General features: G+C 43.9%; 1 protein-coding gene across 1 annotated transcript in view; it reads left to right on the forward strand.

Annotated features, from left to right (window-relative positions):
* Window positions 1-9,089: 9,089 nt before the first annotated feature.
* Window positions 9,090-21,818, forward strand: part of LOC115321564 (insulin-like growth factor-binding protein complex acid labile subunit) — a gene marked incomplete at its 3' end in the record, with an annotated part of 48,266 nt that continues 35,537 nt past the window's right edge. The window contains exon 1 of the mRNA XM_042287805.1: window positions 9,090-9,254. Coding sequence (XP_042143739.1) covers window positions 9,199-9,254 — 56 coding nt within the window. The remainder of the gene's footprint in view (window positions 9,255-21,818) is intronic.

Genomic DNA, 21,818 nt, shown 5'->3' on the forward strand with positions numbered 1-21,818 from the left:
CGATATGCGTCTACCGAATGCCTCCTGCCCATGTTCCCTCCTTGAACTGATTGACACGCGGCATTCGAAGCACGCATTACGCCGTGACTCTTGTTCGAATTTCTATGCAGGCTGTCTTTTGGTATAATGCAGTGTGACCCCGGCTTACAGGAGTGTCCGCAGACGATTCGGTAATCATGTCTGCAGGGAACGCCGTGCCTTTCGTATGATGTCAGTGTGACGGAGGCTTTAGCAATATGTGCTTGGCCGTAACACTCCACGACTCTAGCACACTCTACGGTAATACTGAAAGTGATGTAAGCATTCCAAATATCGGGCTCGGTGTCACATCGGCGATTCCCGTCGCAGCGGGGATTGAATCACGTGATCTCCGCCTCGAGCACCCATGCTTGCATGGACGTATACGCCACAGGGGACGCTCGAGTCAACCGGATGACCGAATTCACGCAGAGTCGCTCTAGCAGTGACTAATGCACTGCCCGGTCTCCCTAACGTTTGCACGAACGGCTTGGAGATACCCTCGCCTCTCGCAGTAGAAAGTAGGCACGTAAAATAAACACTGCTTGCTGGACGCAGGGGCGATAAAGAGAGAGAGTGAAAGAGAGAGAGAGAGATGACAGCAGTGATATTAACGCCGTCGAGTTGACCCAAATACCGACTGGGAACACCGCACCGAGAGAACGCAGATTGGGTTTAGAGAGAGTGCACGAGTTGTAACTATGCAGGTAGAGCTAACACCTGGCAGGACGGAAGCAGCGATACCCGAGCTGCGTCGCCTTCAATCATCGCCTATCTCAGGCGTGCATGGCTTCAGAGCCGCGACTGGATGATCGAGTAAACTCGGTTAATTTCCAGACTTTCGCTGTCTTTCTTAAGTTTGAGGTCTTCATATTTTTAATCCAGACCGGCGTGCTCAGATGGCAAGTAACCCGCCGACTCGTAATTGGGATTCTTTAGGGTGGTCTTTCTATTGATGCATGTCTCGCATAATTCACGGAATAATCGTAGAAGCGATTTGTTTTGCTTCCGGAGGCAGATACATAGACCAGATATCCATCGTTGTATGAAAAGAAAAAAAAAACACGCAAGTTTACTGCCATGATAGTGTTGTTTTCGTTATGTGTTCCTCGAGGTTGGCGAACATTAGATAGGTTTACAACCGTAAAATTAGTGGACTAACTAATTAAGATATTGCCGTGCGCTATGTGCGTATTCGTCACGTATAGCAAACACGACGGTGAATGCAACCGGAGACGCCGGCGGGGGAGAGCGAGCCACGGAGAAGCACGGGACGCCTGGAAGCCACGGATAAGGGAGGGGTCGCTGACCAAACAAGGCGCTTCTCATAAGTAGCACACGCCGATTGTAACGTAAACAGTTAAATAACTATATCCTAGTATTATCCCAAATTAACCGGTACGTCACAGATATGTTATTAAGTTTTGATTGATGGTTTTACTATTAGTGAGGGGGATCGGTTGCCGAGTCCCATACAAAAATGCTCTATGGTCGTCTATGGAAAATTAAATCGCAGGTTATCGCCCCCTATGGCCCCCCATGGTCGACCATAGAAATCCATAAATACAGCTAGAACCAGCTATAGACAAATCTATGGCACTGTGGCTAAAGAAAGGGAAACAATAAAATTTCTTTACCCGCCTACTGAAAATTTTATGGCCCCGAGTCTAAAGAGTGGGAACCAATAAAGTTTGTTTACACGCCCAGAGAAAATCACTACCGACACTTACTTTGTTAGGAAAAACGCTGCAGGTTAGAAAATTAAAGCAATACTAAAGTTCTGTAATACCGGTGACAAAGCATGACCCAAAATATGTTCTCTGCTGTTGCAACGAGTCGAGAAAACCAGTAATATTGTTTGTTTGAAAAAATCATTGAATTCTTGATATTTATCGATGATATAGCTACTAATATCAGAGTAAACATAGGATTGTATGCTGATGACTGCATCTTATATCATGAAATCAAAAATCCGGATTATCACCTCGCCCTAAATAATAGCCTTCAGAAAATATCAAAATGGTGCAAAGATTGGCAAATTGTACTTAACAAAAAGAAAACTGTATCTATGTCTATCACCGATAAAAAGCACACCTCGCTTTTCCCATACCAGATAGATAACCAAGCACTGATCCGGGTTAATGAATATACTTATTTACGACTACATATAACACACGATTTAAAATGGGATAAAGATCTCCAGCCCGGTTATAGATAAAGCATCTACAAAACTATGGGTTATGAGACGCAAATTACGGCAGGCAACTCCGTATACGGAACAATTTGCGTACAAAACTTTCGTTCTTCCTCTCTTGGAATACTTGAGTGTAATATGGGACCATTACACACAAAAGACATCAATAGGCTGGAAATGGTACAAAGAAAATCGGTTCGATTCATCTACGGGGTATATAAAATGCATGCTTCAGTTAGTGAGTTACTTAATAAAGCAAAAATATCAACCCTTAGCACGATAAATACTATTAACAGATTGAAACTGCTCTTCCATATAATTCATGGCATGATCAATATCAATCGGGGCAAGTATATATTATTATCTGCACTCTCTTATATCCGAAGCCAACATCCGTATTATATCGTTGAGCTTTTAACGCGAAATAATGTTTTCCAATACTCATCTTTTTCTCGCACTTTCAAAGATTGGAATAACTTACCCGCTGAAATAACGAGCTCTAGTTCCCTAATTTCATTTTTTGATTCTGCACGAAAACATTTCAATGTGGAGTGAAGATTTTGTTTCTATTTGCTTGCATGTTTTTTTCCTTTCGTGACATATTAGTGTCATTTGGTTCTTGTGTTTGTTTGTTTGTTTGATGGCTATTTTGTAACCTCATGAATGTAACCATTCCTACAATGATGCTGGACAAGGACCACTAGCATAAATAAATAAATAAAAGTAAATAAAATAAAACAAAAAATCTTGTGCAACAATTAAAATTATTTATTACCCCCAAAAGTGAACATAGATTACACTGGTACCGAACACTGCAATCAAGCAATAAATTGATTGCAATCTAGAGCACCAGTGTATTGCATTCCAGCACTGCATTATGAACACGATTCATCAAGCTTATTATAAATTTAATTATTACATTTTAGTTGATTAGCCTAATGATCTACATTTCCTTTTTTCAGGGTGTTGAATTAAGAGATGGGGGCTCTTCCAAGAGACAATTAAAATAATGTATTAAGTACGAGTAATATTTACTCCGCCTCTCCGTGTTTATACGAAAAATGACTGCAGTCATTGGCCAAGTCCGATTCAAAAATAAGACTGCCATATATATAGAGATAGTGCGAACTTAGCGTACGTAGAGATGGGTAGGGGTCCGGTGTCGCTGTGTTGTTGATGTTGTGTGGGGGGTTTGTCTGCTTGTGTTTGTGTATTTTGTGTGTTCAGTGATGTATGTGTATTTACCATGTAGCGTTCAAAAGTCGGGAAAACTTGAAAATAATTGTTTTTAGAGTGTGCTGGATAAAGAGAGCCATAGGAAAACACATACAGCCTTCTTTAGCAGGCCATATACATGGCTAAAGACATCAAAGGAAAAGCCATAGGCAGCTATAGCATGCTGGCTATAGAGGGCCAGCCATTACAAAAGCTAAAAAAACGCTATGGCTGGACAGTGATAGGGCCATAGACAAAGCTAAAGAGGCCTATAAGGACCACCATACAGAATGCTAAAGACCAGCCTTAGAAAATCCTTTCGCTAATTGGGCCAAATAGTTAAAGCCGACCGTACAAAGAATTTTCTATTGACGACTATAGGAGGTATTCACTAGACTCCATATTTGAGGGCGATGTTTAGACCGCATGCTCAGAACGAGCTCACATTAGTGAGCTCGTTCTGAGGATGTGCTAAGACCGGCAACCTTGATGGTGCTAAATGCACGCTCCAAAAGGACTGCGGAAGCTCGCCGTCAGCACGCGCTCAGCAGCAGCGCACACGGATGTGGCCGCTAGTGAATACTCTCTATATTTGTATGGTGTGGGCTAGCTCACACCAGCTCCGAGCACGTGGAGCGAACGCTCGCGCTGCATAACCCAGGATCCTGGGTTCAATCCCCACCTCTGCCCGTTTCGATCTGGATGAGCATCGTACCGGCGTGCGGTCGTGTATCCCTACTGTGTGACGCACGCTAAAGACCCCAGGCTAGAGGTTGTACTGCACTGGCTATATAGCTCATCTACAGCTGAGAGACTCGTCACTCGTTGAGACAGACCAAGTTCTAGGATGTATGAACATACACACACCCCAATTTTTTAGAGCGCAGCTCTTAGCCGCCTGTTTCCGGCTTGAGCGGCGTCGGCGTCGCCGTCGCCTTCGGCGTATTCACGCGGTGCATAATGGGAAATGTCCCATAATGCACCGCGCGGGACCCTAGTGCCGTCACGTGACTCTTGTGACGTCACGTGACCCACGTGACGTCACTCGTGACGCCCCGAGTCCCACGCGTTGCATTATGGGACATTTTCCATAATGCACCGCGCAGGGAGGAGGAGGGGAAGGAGAAAGGAGGAGGGGGAAGAGAAGGGAAAAGAGGAGGAGGAGGAGGAATAAGGGGAAGGACGAGGAAGTGGAGGGAGGAGGGGTATCAGGGAGGATGAGGAGGTGAGGAGAAGGAAGGAGGGGTATACCCCCCTCAGTACCCTTCCCTCCTCCTCCTCAAGAGCTGCGCTCTGATTCGGCGTTACAGGGAATCGTAAACGGCTTTCATGTATTTTTGCTATTAGGGACAATTTCACTAGAACAAAAACAGTTGCTAGACAACGGTATTAGGATATTAATCGATCATTTTTCACGTTTTTGTCGAGAGATTTTGAGATTGGACGCAAAAATGGCGCCGGAAGTCCTGCCTCTATTGAAGTCGAGTGAGATGGTCGTTTCAATTACTTCGTCCTTATCTCGGAATATATTGTACTTAGTGGATGCACCGACGACGCGCTGCTGGGCTAGTGACGAGCGCCTGAAAAGAGTCTGTCACCCTTCTGGGCATAATTTTGGAAAGGGCTCAGGCGGTACTTTTTTAGATCGTGTTTCGGAGTCAATTGGCAAAACGGCAAAAATCGATCGATGAATACGCCGAAGCGCAAAAAACGACAGTCGGGAAAGGGTATGTACAAAACAGGGCAGTACAGCCGCGCTCAACGCTAGATGCACCGACTCTTTTCCTACGGTACTTAACCCTGCAAGGACGTTTTTGCTGGTTTTTAGTTTGCACCGAACCTGAGCGCACTGAATGTAGTAACTTAATGAAACTTTTCTTTCCTCGAATTTCGCTTTATTTTAAAAGTTATAGGCAAATAATGATTAAAAAGACAAGCAAAAAAAGAGACTCCTTCATGTCGTCCTTGGTTGCTTGAGTGGCCGTGAACTAGCGGAGGATTAGTGAGCTCAGCGAGCGCCCACGGCTCCCGCACTCCGTGTCCACGGCTCGAGAGGACGCCACTAAAGCATGTTCTGGGTAGGCTGCACGAAGCGGGCTGCCAGGCCGGCTCGCATTGCATTTGCTGTGCCATTAAACACTAATTCGGCATGACACTTCATTGGCTACAAACGACAGCAAACGCGAGGTAAAGATCAGTTGAGAACGGGAGCCACTTCGCGCTGCAATACCGCCAAAGGGCCAAACCGCAAGCCAAAGTTGCTAGCTGAAGGCCTTCGGAACGCTCGGAACCGGTCGGGTCCTCGACTGCAGCGCCGCCGCGTACATCCGGGAGCTTTCTACCCTCGCCGCTCGTCGGCGCCTGATCCCACTTGACCTTTCTAGTATGCGCCGCCTTTTCCACCGCTTGGTAGCGGGTATGTCGACGGGTCATTTCTTGTTTCCGCACTTTATAAACTGCATTTGTTACTTTAAAAACTACTTTTATAAATAATTGAAACGGCTTGCACCACGTATATTTTGTATTTCGTCTCAACAAAAGGTTTTATCGGCTCTGGCCAGCAGAAAGGCCAGGACCTAAAACGCCACGGTGTCGTCACATTTTGCGCGCTTTAAACACCGCGGGTCGCCCCCGTAGGTGGAGTAGGTTTTCGCGTCGTCCCGTTAAAGTATGGCGCACTGATATTTAGTTACTCTCTCCTTGCCCGCTGGCTTGCCCGAACCCCAAGAGACGTGGAAACCGCTGAAAAGGTAGAAGCTTAAATATGATTGCAGGTCCCCTTTAATGAACAATAAAAAATATCAAGAAAACGGGTAAAATACACGAGGTGTTTTGCACCAGCAGTTCTTCCCTTCGTTCTGTTCTTACAGTCCCACTTTGCTTTGCTATACTCCGTTCCGGCATATCTTGGGAAGTGGCGTAGGCTACGGCCCCAGCTGTTCAATAAGCGCTTGGGAGAAAAACACGTCACAAAGCAGCTGTGCAACTGTGTAAATTCTGACTCTCCTCTTGGATGGCAGTGGTTCTTGAAGAATGCCGATATATGCTGAAACAAAATGTAGCGTCGCGTCGGCCTTCCTTTTTGCTTCATCTTGAGAAGTAATTTTGCTTCATCTTGAAAAGAAAAGAAACGCGCTGCAGTCTACGCACAGTAAAGCATTTCAGCCGAGACTCGGTAATGTAAGAAACTACTATTTGAGCGGGTGGACAGTAACGGTTCTTGGTTATTTTTTGTTTCGTCTTTATCGCCCACGTGTCTGATTCGCACCTTTCCAAACAACCGTCAATCATCTGCGGGTTGTCACATTCTGGAGCACCATCAGTTGCCTCGCCTCCCCTTCCCCCTTAAACCATAGAAAGCGAAGTTGCAGGTTTGAACGTGCTGATCGCTGTGTGGCAAGACCCGCAGCTGGTCGGTCGACTTTCCAAACTGCCAGTTGCGAATAAGGGTAGCGTGTCTATCAGGGTGATGCACGGTCCGGCCGTACAATTAATTATCCTAGAATAAGCTGAATTAACCTAGAACCTTTCTCAATAGACGGAAGTTTGCTCATTCCGCATTACCACCGCTCTATTCCAATTCAGTCTTCATAACAGCTAGCAGCGAGTCGATGAATAACAGCCGTATATTCTGGACGAAATTTCACAGTCCGGAAATGATCGGCGGGAGCTAATGCAAGTTGCATTTTAAAGAACAGCACGACCATGCTACCAAGCTTACGCCCATAGATACAACACGCAGCAAATGCAAATAGATGTGTCGGTTATCTCCATTGAAAAGACATTCTGCGACTACTTAATCCTAAACTAGGAGTCACAGTTATTTTAAAAATGAAACAACGAACAACTTAAGCCTCTCTAATGCATAACGAAAAAAAAAAAAACTGCAAGCAAAATTACGAAGGAAGTCGAAGCTGGAAACATATAACTTGAAGATATAATTTTCGTGCAAACCTCGGATTGACATTGGCCGTTTTGCTGGGAGTTAACTTCTCTGAGTCCCTGGAGGCAGGCTTGCGAGAAAAACGTCGACAGCCACTATTGTTTTTTCACTCTTTTCAAGTATGCGGGACTTTCTACCCAGTTTTCCTCGACTCCCAGCGTTGTCATTTTTTCGGGATACCCTTAAAGAGGCGTCGAGGTTTTTTTTATTAAACCGCGTATTTCTAGAAATATAAAATACACAATGTACTTCCGGTACAAAAAGAAAAGAGGTCGGAATTAGGCGCTAATACACAAAAATAGTAAAATTAGGCGAACAAAAGAACTTTGACTGAAGCTATTCAAGCTGGACAGTATACGGGTTGGGAGAACGATATTAAACGATCTTCTGAAAAATTCCTCTTTAATTTTGCAAGTAATAGGAGAGCGTATTGGTTGAACATACTGAAAGGTTTTTGAACGCAGGTATACAGATGAAGGACACACAGTGTCTGACGCCATTGTTTGTCCTTTGTCCATACTTGCGTTCAAAAACCTTTCAATATGTTGAATTCCGTTGCTTGTCATTAATGGGTCCAAGAGCGGATTAGTTTAAGTCCCTGTTTGCTCAATAGATTGTTAAAAAGCATCCGAGGGAAAAAATAAACAAATAAAGTACGAAAAAGATAAGGAGGTCATAAAAAGACAAATAGTGCTCTATCCTTTAGGCGAAAATAGGAGTCCTCACCAGAGAAAAACGAAAATAAAACGATAATAACATATTTTATATATATTGTCTAGATATTGGAGCCTGTCCCTCGAATAGTTTCCCTGCGTCGACAACACAGTCAGACCTGCAACATGTCGGTCAATTAAGCAGCCGTGTCCCCCATTCCGGATCATCGTCATCCATCCCCCTATCCTTCCCCTGCGACAACGGCGTCAGTTCCGTCTCGCCGCAACCCCGGGCGGCGAAGAACACGCAACAACGTCCCCCATTTGAAAGAGCCGGGAGGGATACGGCATGCCGCGCTGGAATCGGACGTACTCGTCTATAAAAGCGCAGCTCCGCCAACTCCAAGAGCAATATATGCCCCACCCACGAGGATCCGGACGACGCGTGAACGGTGTCAAGGGGGTTGTAGCCAGCAATCGTGGTTTTCGGCAGTGTCGAGGGGTTACAAGCAACGACGTAGCACGTTAGATTTTCAGTTGCGTTCTGACGTACTCGTTATAATCAGGAGTAACTGACGATTAAAGTATTTTTGTTACTATTTCAGGTATTGTCTATCAAATTACGTACTTGTTAATTTTAATTAAAAATAGTCATAGTCACGTTCTCGGTCTCTTTAGAGGTCCAACGCGCTATCGGGAACTATATTAATTTTACAAATTTGATAAACGAAGAATAAAAATATAGTGAAATCGTTCTGTAAGTATTTAATTGCTCTCGACATTGCCAGCCGCGGCTCATTGCTGCCGAATTCCAAAATTGAAAGTAACGTAAAAGTAAAATTAGTTAGTTCTTGGCAGTGACGGTAACGATATTTTGTAACGTTTGCAGGACGATAGTGAATCTCAGTAAGGCGTTAATTTTCGGTGAGCTAACGAGTAACCAACGGTTTTCTGGGCGTCGTAGCCAGCAGTCGTTTAGCGGCGCTGGCCGTTTCGCCGAAACAGCGGAGAAGCGCCGGCGATCCCGACCGCGTCGACCGCCGCCTCCCTCGCTCTCGCCGTCGGCACAGTCACTCGGCGGAGCTCAGCCGCGGCGGTAGGGAGGACGCCGCTCGCCCGCCGCCGAAGGATACCCACGCTCTCGTTCGGCGGCCCAGGGCACCGACGGCAGCGCCATGCGGACGGCCGGGTGCTCCGCACGCCGGCTCCGGGAACACGGCTTCGGACCGCGGTGAGTGCCCGAACCCTGAGTTCACTCTCCCTATTCGCGCTTGCCGCTTCGAATTCCACCCAACCCGGCACGAGAGGGGGCGCTATGTAGCGTGCCGAGAGAGGCGCCTTTCGCGACAGGGCATGAGGTTTCAGTCGTTTTCGGCCGTTTGCAAACTTTTCCGACAAGAGGGAACGAAAGAGCGGACTGCTTTCAGACAACATAGTAGAGTTGGCACCAGGGGCGGAGCCAGGGGGCTTATGTAACCTCCCCTCCCCCCCCCCCCCCCCCCCCCCCCCCTCTCCGAAAAATAATTCCTGGCTACGCCACTGGCTGGCACCTCCCCTCCTCGGTCTCGTGTAGTCTCTCCTTGTGTAAGTTCTTATGATGTCTGTGTATATAGTTTGATCCATTATTCATTGCGTACAGATTTCCTAATTGTACTTCATATCTGGTACGTCCGATTTATTCATCTAGATTGCAGTAGGCGGTCCCACACAACAGAAACAAATTCCTCACTTCATCAAATAAACATTGAAATGTCGAATGCTCGAGGTGGTACGGCAAATTTGGCGGCAAGTCATAGAAAACTTCGGGCTCTTCCCGCTGTTTTTAAACTTCTTCGAGAAGCCAATTTTGGAGGAATGCTCATGACGCTGGTCTAAGCGTACGTCATTTTCCCGGACAGTTATCTAAAAAGTAACTAAGTATCGCTTACTCGTTACATGTCCATATAGTAAACAAACCTTCAGCACTGTCATGCTATTTTTTTATTATCATCAACAGCTAATAGACCATTTGCTATATCCCCCAAGTGCCCCGGAACCGCGCTAAAAGAATCATGGGATAGGTGTTCCTTCAGCCCGTTAGCGATCGGTAATTTCGACCCTATTCTAGCGTAATTCGCAGTCACCCTGAACAAGCGCCTGATATACACCAATGACCTGTCATATCGCTTTCAAATTTTTTCCTTAATGTCACCATTTTTGATACTGTGCATGCTGTCCACCCTTCAACCTGGATGGGCTGCAGAAATCTCTTACATTATTATCAAGCTGATATTAAGTTAGAAAAGCTAAAAATGCTATAAACAGCCCCGCGGACTCCGAGCTAAATCCTGGTTTTTGTTTTTGTGAATTGTCGGATTTTTAAGCAATTCCTGCTCAAACAAGATGCACGAAAATGATATTATTGTAAGAGATTTCTTCAGCTCAGCCAGGTTGAAAGGTGGATCGCATGGGCAGTATCAAAAATGCTGACGTTGACGAGCAATTTTAAAAGTGATATAACAGGTCCTTGGGGTAGATGAGGTGCTTGCTTAGGGTGACCTCGAATTACGCTATAAAACTGTGTAACCATGGGGTTGGTCGAAAATTAGCCATCACTAGGGAGCTGAAGGAACACCGTTCCCATGATTCCTTGAGCGCGGGACGGGACGGGGCGCTTGGGAATACTGCAAATGGTCCATTGCCTGAATTATCAAGCACTCGGGAGATCTTACTCGGGCGACTCAGGCCATACAAAATAAGTAATTAGTATCGTGAAAAAAAAAAAAAAAAAACGGTAGTTGCTATTTGTGATTTCCCTCAGTTCAGCTTTACTGAGTACGAAACGCGTGAATGTCAATCTAACTAAAGAACAAGCCCGGTAATTGATTCGACCTGACGCTAATTAATTTCTTTAATAATGCAGCAATCTATTGCGGTACGATATTCATTGAATCACTTGCCCTTGCCTTGTGGGCAACCTGGGGATTCCAAGCGTTTGGCCCGACAATCATGAACTGTCATCATCACTACGAGGGGGCCAAGGGCAACTGGCCACGCGAGCCGCGCTCCGCCGCTTATAAAGGGCCGTCGCAGCGTATGCGCGGCGCTGTTGGGATCGCGGCGCAGGCGATAGCGGTCATTCAATGTTTACGTGTTCTTAAACCGGTGTGCTCTTTCATTCCCCGAGACGGGTAGCAGCAAGGGTGATCCCACAGTCTAGTATAGACTGAGTTATACGTGGCGTACGCAGCCCAGACGTTTCTTCGACTCAGGAGACGCAGACACCAGCAACTCCTCGCCTACCGCTGCACCGACGTAACAAACGGCCAGAACACGCCGCCCTTGTTTGCCGGGCACGCCGGATCCGCCCTTGAAAAGGGGTTTGCTCGCCCCTATCCCCTAGCCCGCCCTAAATGAATTACGGATCCACCCTGTAGTGTGTTTGTTTTGCTGACCCCCGGATACGCTAAGCCGGACGGGAAGAACCGCGAGTAACAACGTTGCTCTTCGGCGTCTCTTTATAGCTTGGACCGGCGGCGTGCTTCCCTACTTGCACCTGGCTGCTGCTCGGTCCTGCTACTTTCGTTCTTCGCTCACTTTTTATCGCTGGGGGCAAATCCGGTTTTAAGGTTCCTTTCACGTTTCCGCGACTTACGTTGTTGGTGCTGGGTTCTTGCAGATTACACCAGCGACACGATGTATTCGAAGTCGAAACATAATTCATTTGATCGTATTTATAGGGAAGGGAAAGAGACGTTTCCACCCAACAAAAAACAAAACAAAGGCAGGATGCAATATTTTTGTTTTTTTTCCATGAGTCTCTCTTGTTTCGCATCTCGCACGACAAGCATTAGTTTGTGGAACTCTCGTTTCTCTTCTCATTCGAAGGTCGCTCTCAAAGTGCAGCTAACCCTAGTGTAGAAAATTAGGCAGCCCGTACGAGAGGAGGATGTAGTAAGACCTGATAAAATTAATATTGCTAGAGACTATCTCGAGGTAGAAATTTTAGCGCGGGGTACATTTTTGGCTCAGGTCGCATTTAGGAAGGAAATTTGCGGGCCCTTTTGTTCTCGGAAGAAAACATACTTCTTTTTCTTTCCATTTAATCTGACGTTCTCCTCAAAAATGATTGAACTGTCTAGTGTTACGAACATCTCACTTTTGGTAATTAAATGGAGTAATAAAAAAAAAGCCGAGTGGTCATATGACTGATCTTGTATGTAACGAAAGTGAGCGGATGAAAGCAAAATGCAACTGAAACTCGATATTTTTTTTTTTTTCTGATGATGCCGCGATATGTTCTTGACTCGCGGAGTCGGTCGACAGCCAATGAATGTCAAGGACAACTGCGCGGCGGCGCGTAACTATGCTCGCGATAAGCTCCGTGTTCCCTGGGTCGTGCTTTATCGATTACAACCGTTTCTGATAAGAGCCACTCCAGATACACGGGGCCAAAAAAACTCAAATACGGGTTTATTATCTTTCTTTTTTTTAGTGTTCAGAGTTGAAATTTTCTTCTTTGGACATTTTTCAGAAACTCTACGAATACCCGATAATAAGAGCATCTGTGCCACTTTATTTCAGTCATATGTTTATGTTTTCTGACGCCATCGTCTCTCATGTTTTTCCCTCTCATTCGGCTGCCTATGTTTGCAAGTAGGCTAGATCTAAAGATCACAATACACTCCCAAGCATACCCGCATGCACGCATATACCCTGAGTAAGGTTCAGCGCGACTGATTTTTGTTAGTTTTCATTCAGAGGTGCGGAATGCTTCCGCCAAGCCGTGGTAGATGCTAGCACCGACTGGATTCCGGCGTATCGGATTACCTCTCGGCTGCACTAGCGCCATACGAGCGGTGGAGTCTTGTTTATGTTTGCACTAGGTATCACTGCCTGCTATTGCCTATTCGTGTGGCAAGGAAGCCGATCTTTAGACCTGACGTCAAAGTCATAAAATGAGAAGAGCAAAGACGAGCTGATGTTAGATTTAACGAATAGTGTTCGTAGGAAATGAGGTCAACATCAAGCGTTATCTGTGTGTTTTGTTTCCAAAACAAAGAGCTGCGCGAATTCCGGGATATTTATATCCGAATTTCAAGTTGATTACCATTAAATCGCCCCTATCTGGGCTCTACACTAATGCAGAGGGGGAAAAAGAGCACATCGCCTAGAGAAAGACTCGCCGAAAATATATTACAAATTCAGCATCTGATCAGACAGTGCGACAGCGATATTAGGAAACTTTCTAGTGTGATCGACGGAAGCAGCGGCAAATGCTTGAAAATGTTTGTTCGTCGAGTACCTATGACAAGTTTGCAAGTGCTATGTTACAACGCGAGACGATATCAAATACAAGGTGTTATACGTTTTTTTTTTAATTCACTGATCGTTTTCTATAGTCAAGCTTTCTTAACAAAACGCAAAAATAACAATAGCAAAAAAAGAAAAAAAAAAGAACCTTGTAAAGCAATTTTCGGGAAACACTGAACTGAAAGCCAATGCTTCGCTGATTTTCTGAGAGATTTAACTTCGAGCTTCTGGGTATAGTTTCGAAATTCTCCGATCAAATTATTCTGCCATTAAAGGTTACCTCTAGAAATCTTTTTAACGGTGTGCAGACCACGACATAGCTTGCATCAGGGATGGGCAGTATTTCAAAGACAAGTATTTGAAATAGGTATTTCAAATACTTCGTGTATTTTGCCTTTGTATTTAGTTACCAATTGTGTAATGTATTTGACGTGTGTATTTAAATACTAAAACAAGGGTATTTAAAATACAATTGTAATTAAATTGTTTGTTGAGTTGAGTTTTCTTCTTTGTTTCAATCTTACGGTTCTTCTTTGTTTCAATCTTACGGTTTATTTAAATACTAAAACAAGGGTATTTAAAATACAATTGTAATTAAATTGTTTGTCAAGTTGAGTTTTCTTCTTTGTTTCAATCTTACGGTTTTTCTAATGTGATCACGCATCCTACTCGAGTGACGTCACGCAGTGAAACGGTTCTTGACTTATTTATTACAAACATACCTCTAACCCGGATTACCGCGGGTGTTGTGTGCTCTGATGTCAGTGATCATTTTCCAATTTATATTTTTCTGATTTCGAAAACCTAGAAAAACCGTGTCATAATAGTGCATTTTTTTCTCCAGTTGTTAACGCGGAAACGCTAGGTATGTTTAGACACCGTGTGGAATCTCAAAACTGGGACGGGATACTCTCAATGGATTCGGCCGATGAAGCGTATGATTAGTTTATTAATACATTTTGTCTATTATATAAAGAATGTTTTAAACTTCGAAAAATAACGCCACACAAAAAGTCTAGAAAACCGTGGATTACCAGAGATATACTAACAATGATAACAAATAAAAACAAGCTTTATGAGCGTTTCGTGCGGACGAAAGACCTGGATGTGCTTAAAATGTTTAAAAAAGTGTCGGAATGAAGTAACTAGTATGTTAAGAAAAGCAAAAAGGGCATATTACTATAAAATGTTTTATAATGAAAATAGAAGTGACGTTATCTGGAAAAAAGTTAATAATATCCTAAATCGTAACGGTAAAGCAAACGCTATCAAAGAACTTGTAATAAATGGTAGAACTTTCAGTGGAGTAGAGTTAGCAAATAAATTTAATGACTATCTTACGAATCTATTTTCCCCTGTTCAGTTACAAAGTAATGATCTTTGTTTAACTCAACGCATAGCAGAAAACTGCTTCTTATTTCCTACTGATGAGTGTGAAGTACGTTCGGTGTTTTTAAACCTCAAAAACAGTAAATGTGTTGATTTCAATGGTATACAGGTGCAGCCGGTAAGATATGTGATTGACATCATTGCGCCGTACCTCACACATATTTTTAATTTGTCGCTCTCGACTGGCGTTTTTCTAAAGGGTATGCAGATTGCGAAGGTGTCTGTTTTATATAAGTCTGGAGATAGAAATGACATGTCCAATTACAGACCAATTTCAGTCTTACCCGTTTTTTCAAAGGGCTTAGAGAAGATTATACACGCTAGACTTAACAACTTTTGTGAAAAAAATTCGATATTTTCTGATTTTCAATATGGCTTTCGGAAAGGTCGCTCGACTGAACTAGCTCTTTTACAGCAAAAAGAAATTATTCTAAATAATATAGAAAACAAACTCTTAACGTTGGGGATATTTATCGATTTTTCAAAAGCTTTCGACCGGATAAATCATAAAATTATATTTAAAAAATTTAATTTCTATGGCATTTGAGGGCATTCTCTTGTTTTAATTGAAAGTTACTTAAGCGGTCGGATGCAAACAGTTGAAATTAATGGTTTTTCTTCAATGCTGAAAGCAGTCCGAACAGGGGTACCTCAAGGTAGTGTCTTGGGGCCACTGCTTTTTAATTTATTTATAAATGATGTAGTCGCTATTGCAAGTAACGCCTCATTTGTCATGTATGCCGACGATACTAGTATATTTTTTTCAGGGAACAATATTGATATAATGATAGCCGATGCAAACACATGTCTGCAAAAGCTTAGTTCATGGACTGTCTCAAATTCCCTAAAAATAAATGAAACCAAAACAAAAGCCGTTATCTTTAAATCAAAAGGTAGAGTGTGCAATCCTAATGTAAAGTTAATGTTGAATTCTTCGGAAATTGAATTTGCAAGCTCTGTTAAAACTTTAGGCATAATTTTTCATGAACATATGTTATGGGACTGTTATATTCAAAATCTTACACTTAAGCTTTCAAATATCGTAGGAATTCTATATAAGCATCGCCATACATTACCATCTAGTATTAAACTCTTAATTTATAATGCATCGTTCAATTCTCGTATATCCTACTGTAACCTGGTGTGGGCAACCACGACCAGTACAAACCTTAATAAACTTTTTTTATTGCAGAAGAGAGCAATTCGAGTCGTAGCCAATGCGTCGTATTACGCACACACCGATCCACTTTTCTGTAAGCATAAAGTAATAAAAATACAAGAATATTACAAATATAAGCTTGCGACAGTATACGCGGCATCCCTTAGGTATTTTAACCACCCATTACTGCGGTTTTCTGGACTAAGTGTTAAAAATACGGTCTACGGAGTACGTAGCGCCGGGTCCCTGAGAGTGCCTCGTCCTAGAACAAATTATGGGCTTCAAATGTTACAGCATACCATGCCAACATTACTGAACTTTTTAGGAGACCACCATGTCTGTCTTGATGCACTAAATAAGAAAACAATACGCACAATATTCACTTCTAAATTTTAAACTTTTTTCTCCTGCATAGAACTGCCTGTTTTGTTTTTTCGCCTTTAAAATGTTTCTGTTAACGTTTCCTGTCTGCCGATCTGCCGATAGGGGGCAGGGGCTTTGTCAAGCTGCACATTTTGCAGCTTTTTTCCCTGTCTCCGTCACCCATATGTACAAATGGGAGTAAATAAATGATTTGATTGAATTGAAATTGAAATACAATTTTGTGGGCGAAAATACATCTTGATTTATGGATGTGGTTGTAAGATATAGTCTCCATTGTTTATTCGGTCATGGGGCTTTTTCTCCTCCGGCTTTATTTTAAAGGCTCTCTCCAGAGCAGGAAGAAAACTACGTTCTGCACCGAATGCAGTGTCTCACAATCAAGCACAAGCGTTTAGTGACTTTGTGATTACGGTGTAAGTCCAGGGCAAGAATAGTGACGAAATCGACGTTCACGGGCAGACTGGCTAAATAAGTGCCTGTGGCAACTTGTGATGCTTTCCAGCTTGATTTCCATCCATATTTTTGCCTTGAACAATCTAAATGCGCGGGTCGTCCAGAGTTTCGTAACTGGTGCGAGTTGCAACAATAAAAACTTTTCTAGCTAGTGCTGCGCGTCTTGGTCGTCTCAGTTCTTTGTTAGTCTTTACCAAAATGTAATAGACAAAAAAAGCTGCTTGAAGCTCTGTACTTTTTTTACCTATTACGTCTAAGTTGATTAAATCTTTTGTGATTATATTCCTATGAACGTTACTAGAGCCTCGCACACTAACTCCCGAGTGTGCGATGCAAAATTAAAATGAGATACCCAGAAACCCGTTGCAGGTGCCCGGAAGTCGCTGACGCAAATTTTGAGGAATGTATTTGGAAAAGTATTTGGAGGGAGACCAAATACATTGGGTTGTATTTGTATCTTGTACTTAAATGCTTTTTTGGAAATGTAATTAGATTTGTAATTAAATACATTTTTGACGAAGTAATTTGTATTTGTATTTCGATACATATTTACATGTATTTTGCCCATCCCTGGCTTGCACAAACAAGCGAACCGCGTTTTTTGTTTATCATTTTAACGAAGGAGTAAACATACCAGTAGTCATCATCCATGCTGGCTTTCTAGGAGGTACTCTCTATATATTTAACTTAGTGGGCAAAGGCTGATGTAATCGAGCGATATAGAATCCAAAAACTATTTCAGGTGATGTGTCCGCGTTATCTGTGTTTATCAGGGTTCATATAAAAATTGTAGCTTGTCTTTTTCATGCCCGAGAAAAGGTTTATACCTAAAAAGCTTATTACCATTCTGCACGCGGAGTCACCACAATCGTCCAAATTTTGTAAGCCACACATCACCCGCCAAGCATAGCGGTATTCACGTGATTGGAGAAAGTGTAACGTACGTTGCGTTATTTCGCTACATTATCCAGGTGTAGACCGGAGTGGGAGAAGCCCAAAAACGTATTCGACATAAAACTACGTAAAAACGAAACATGTGTTTAACACGCAGCCAAGGCTGACTCCTGAATTTATATTTCGATGTACATCCCCGGACAGTATGAGCTGAAACGCCCGATCTCGACGTTCGCTACGCATACCGTTCTCCCTATAAGCTCCGCTATCTCTGAAACTATCAGAGAGTTCAAAGACCTAATTGGTTCGGCTTCCGGGTCCATTTTAAAACAAAGCCTTTTTTTACAAATTGGCAAGGAAACCGAAGGAACATTGAGAGCTGTTTCAGGTCATATTGTTCGCGGTAGTAGGCATGTTTACCGGGTTTAAGTTCAAATCACCGCTCATATTTCATAATTACGAAAACTCGCGGGTACGGAATCATCAGACACAACACATTTTTCTAAACACAGAAAGAAGAGTTTGTATTGTAGGAATTTTCTTTTAGGGGCGTGGAGGGGGAGGGGAGGGAGAGCAAAAGAGTGTGCGACCGAGTCTCGTAATAATAGCAAGAGCAAGAAAATGTGCGAAGGTCAATGTGAAGTTGAGCGATTGCGGCGAAGCCCCCGTTCTTTCGGCATCCCACCGCTTGCCCTCTCTCCCGGCGCTTCGGTGCTCGAAATAACGAGTGGAAGGTGGGGATGCGTATAGACCTTTTTCACAAGGGCGCCGCCATCTTGAAAAATCGTCACTTCGAGTATGGGTGAAAACATTGTTTGCCGTCGCCACGCCAATAGAATGCATTTAGGAGATAAGCGTAACCGTCAGCCATTCTCGTTTTGTCTCCCCTCTATTTTTTTACTATTTGCAGTTTGAAACGTTTTAAAATTTTTTCGTCGCCCATACCGGATATGCCTTCTTGGCGGTCGGGAGCGAGAGTAAGCGGAAAAGGTCTATAAAGAGAAGTGGTGACGAAGCACGGGGGCTGTTCGGGGTGTCGGGAGTGTCAGGGAACACATTTAAAGCTATGCTCGGGATATCAATTAGTCTTTACGGCCGCAGGATGGAGGAGAACTCGCGTTGCGGAGGTGAGGTGCACGGCTTGAGAATTCCAACGAGTGTCCATGGAAACTAAAGTGCCTTGCGAAGACTCGGATTAAGCCTAGACATACACTCTTAAAAAAAAAAGCTAGTAGTATTTACTATGTAAGAGCTAGTAACCGCTTGTCACATACGTTACTAGGTACCTAGTAACCTTAGGTAGTAACGGTCAAGCCAGTAACGGTTACTACGTCAAAAAGATAGTAACTGTTACTAGCGTCAAAGTAGAATCCATGTATTTTACTATCTCTAGCGAGTAACAAGCGCAACCTCCCGACGGAAGACCGGAAACGCAACTAGTCACGCAATTTCCGGTGAAAAAAAGAAAAGAAAGAAAGAAGGAAAGAAAAAAGAAGGAAAGAAAAAAAAGAAGGAAAGAAAGAAAGAAGGAAAGAAAGAAGAGAGGGTGTGGGTATGCCACTTACCACCAGGTGGCAGGCGCAACAAAAATTGAAACTGGAAATGAGTAATCCAGGTGGCGCTAGTCACCGTCCAATTTAACGTACACAAAAAAGGAGGCCCATTATTTATAGTTGATGTCAAAATTCTGCCACATTTGCTAGAGTCAGAAATTAAACCCTAGATTACTCCGTTTTTGTTTATTTTGCACGGTTGCTTTGTGTCGCACACGCAGATGCTTGACTGCGAAAAGACTGTTCAGGCTACGCAGGGTCATTCAATTCGAGGTTTCATCTTTGACCGCTGCGTCTCGCCTTAACACACTTTAACGCATATTCTGTTGACGTTAGAAAAAAAACACTTCGCCCTAGAAGCGTGGCCGCTCAGGGTGCGGGCTAACTATGCATTTAAAATATACTGAAAATTAAACTTGAGGAAGAAAACGAGAAGGACGTACAACCACAAACTTCAAACTAGCAACAACATTTATTGACAGCTAGAGTTCGCTGAGATACAGAAAAAAAAGGAGAGGTTGAAAAAAAGATTGTTCCATCGATAAAATACAAAGATTCAACCTGGTAAAAAAAATATATATATATATATTTGGTGTATGTGCTTTGCTTTCCTGGTTCTCGAAAATGCATTCAACTTCGACGCTCCCGAGCAGTTTTTTCGTCTATCCTTTCCGTTTCCGCACCGCCAGCTTGGCGCCTCTAGCACACGTGGTAACTTTAGTGTACCACTGCTTCTCATGATGTCTAAGTCCTTCTAAAATTTACCTATTTAGTGGTTTTCGAAGACGCTCATCAAGTTGGTGGTTAGAACCAACTGTTTACTTTCCTAACTAAGACGTTAATTAACGTGTATTAGTAATTATCCGACTTATCATGGCGATTAGCCTCCTACATTATGCCTTCCTGGCTGTACAACTCACATGCAGAGACCGGAGTAATACAGCTTTCGGGGCTTTGTTTAAAAAAAAAAATTAAATATTAAAAACAAACATGCCTACATCAACTCTCGGTGCAGCGAGTGCATTGCGGTGAAGCCTACGCTCGGGAACTTGTGGGAGCGAACCAGCTTCGACTATGTACTTCCGACGTTTGGTTGGTCTCGGAGCTTTAAAGTGTGCACTTAATGAAACAGGCTCATAAGCATGCACACGCAGAATCAGCACTTTCCAGAAGTTCGCGGCATGTAATCTGGCCACGAATTGGACATGAACCCTGGGTCTGCGCTCGCCGAGGACTCGGATCAGATCTCACGCATCTTGCTTAATTAAAAAAATGGCGACGGCCAATGTGGCTTGATGGGGTTCTGAGTAGAATCCACCGACTGAAGACTACCGTGGCGGTTAATTCGCCAGTTCGTTTCGTTGGGCGATCTCATTATGGAAGCCGCGGAGAAACCGACAATGAGCGCTCACTCCACAAAGCCCCGGCACGACCCGTCGGCCGTCTGTAAGGCGTGGGTACGCAGACGCTCGCCGGTCGCTGTCCTTATCGGGACAACGCGGAGTCGAATCGAGAGAGACCCGTATCTCGCGCAGAGACTCTCCCCTTCTTTCCGGCCGTGCGTGTCGGGCTCCTTCTCTTTCCTAATCGAGGATCACGCGTGCTCGATGCGGCGGCGATAAGCTTTATTGGCGTCCGTACCCGCTCTCAGTGGGTGGGGGGTCGGCCGACGTTTACGGAGGTCGGCGGCTCTCGCCGCCGGGGCCTGGCGTCAGGTGTTTGGCGTTTCCGAACCATTGAGCAAGAGCGTTCGCTTGATTGGGAGGGCGAAGCGAAAGCTGGTTTATTGGTTTTGTTTTCGGGATGGCGTATTACGGCATTTTCGAGGTCCCTTTTCGTTTTGGCGAAGGACATCGAACCACGTCGACCGCTTGAAAAGCGAGCTGAAAGCGAATTTTGAATTTGGAAGTCGACGATGGTGCCTTTATTGTTGTATCGAGTGTACCCCCTTTTAGTGAAGCGGATACAGTTATGCCGACCGTAGACGACTTGGTAGTACCAGAAACAGATAGTACCGGGCCAATTAAACATAAAATCGACCTCCGAAATCGACGAAAAAAAGTGCCAAAAAAGAAAAACATTTACGTTTTTTCTTGCCAGTTGTTTCCTCCCCTCTATACTCCATCTCATTAACATCTGCATTGCAGCAGCGCCGATAAAGCCACGGGGGCGACCGCGTGCGCTTTGGAGAGCGTCTTTTATTCGAAAGTTTTTGAACACGTAACGCTCTGCCGAGCCAGGCCGATGCACATTCGCGAACACTGTTCCTGTACCTTTGTCTGCATTGCAGACATTTATTAGATGCAGTTTAGGTGAGGAAAGGAAACAAACTCAAAACACGAAAACAACTTTGTTTGAACGAATAAAAATTCTCACATTTTAGTTGGGAATACCATTTCCGCACGGCAAATTTGATGAGGTTTTCATCGAATGACATTACGTTATCGGCGAATCAGCTCGCGATAATGATTACGCGCGTTACGAGTGCACGGTTGTGCTGGAGTGGCACGCACTTATTGGCTGATCACAGAATGTCATTCGATGGGTTAACTATGCCATCGAGCAGGGGTAGTGAATAGATTAGTGACAAATTTCTGCGTAACTATACGTTTCAGTTTTGTTTCATACCAAACCAAACGCTGGCAGCTGTCTCCGCTGCAACTGCGCACAC

This window comes from Ixodes scapularis, unplaced genomic scaffold, assembly GCF_016920785.2.
Source record: "Ixodes scapularis isolate PalLabHiFi unplaced genomic scaffold, ASM1692078v2 ptg000376l_1__unscaffolded, whole genome shotgun sequence".
Classification (NCBI taxonomy): domain Eukaryota; kingdom Metazoa; phylum Arthropoda; class Arachnida; order Ixodida; family Ixodidae; genus Ixodes; species Ixodes scapularis.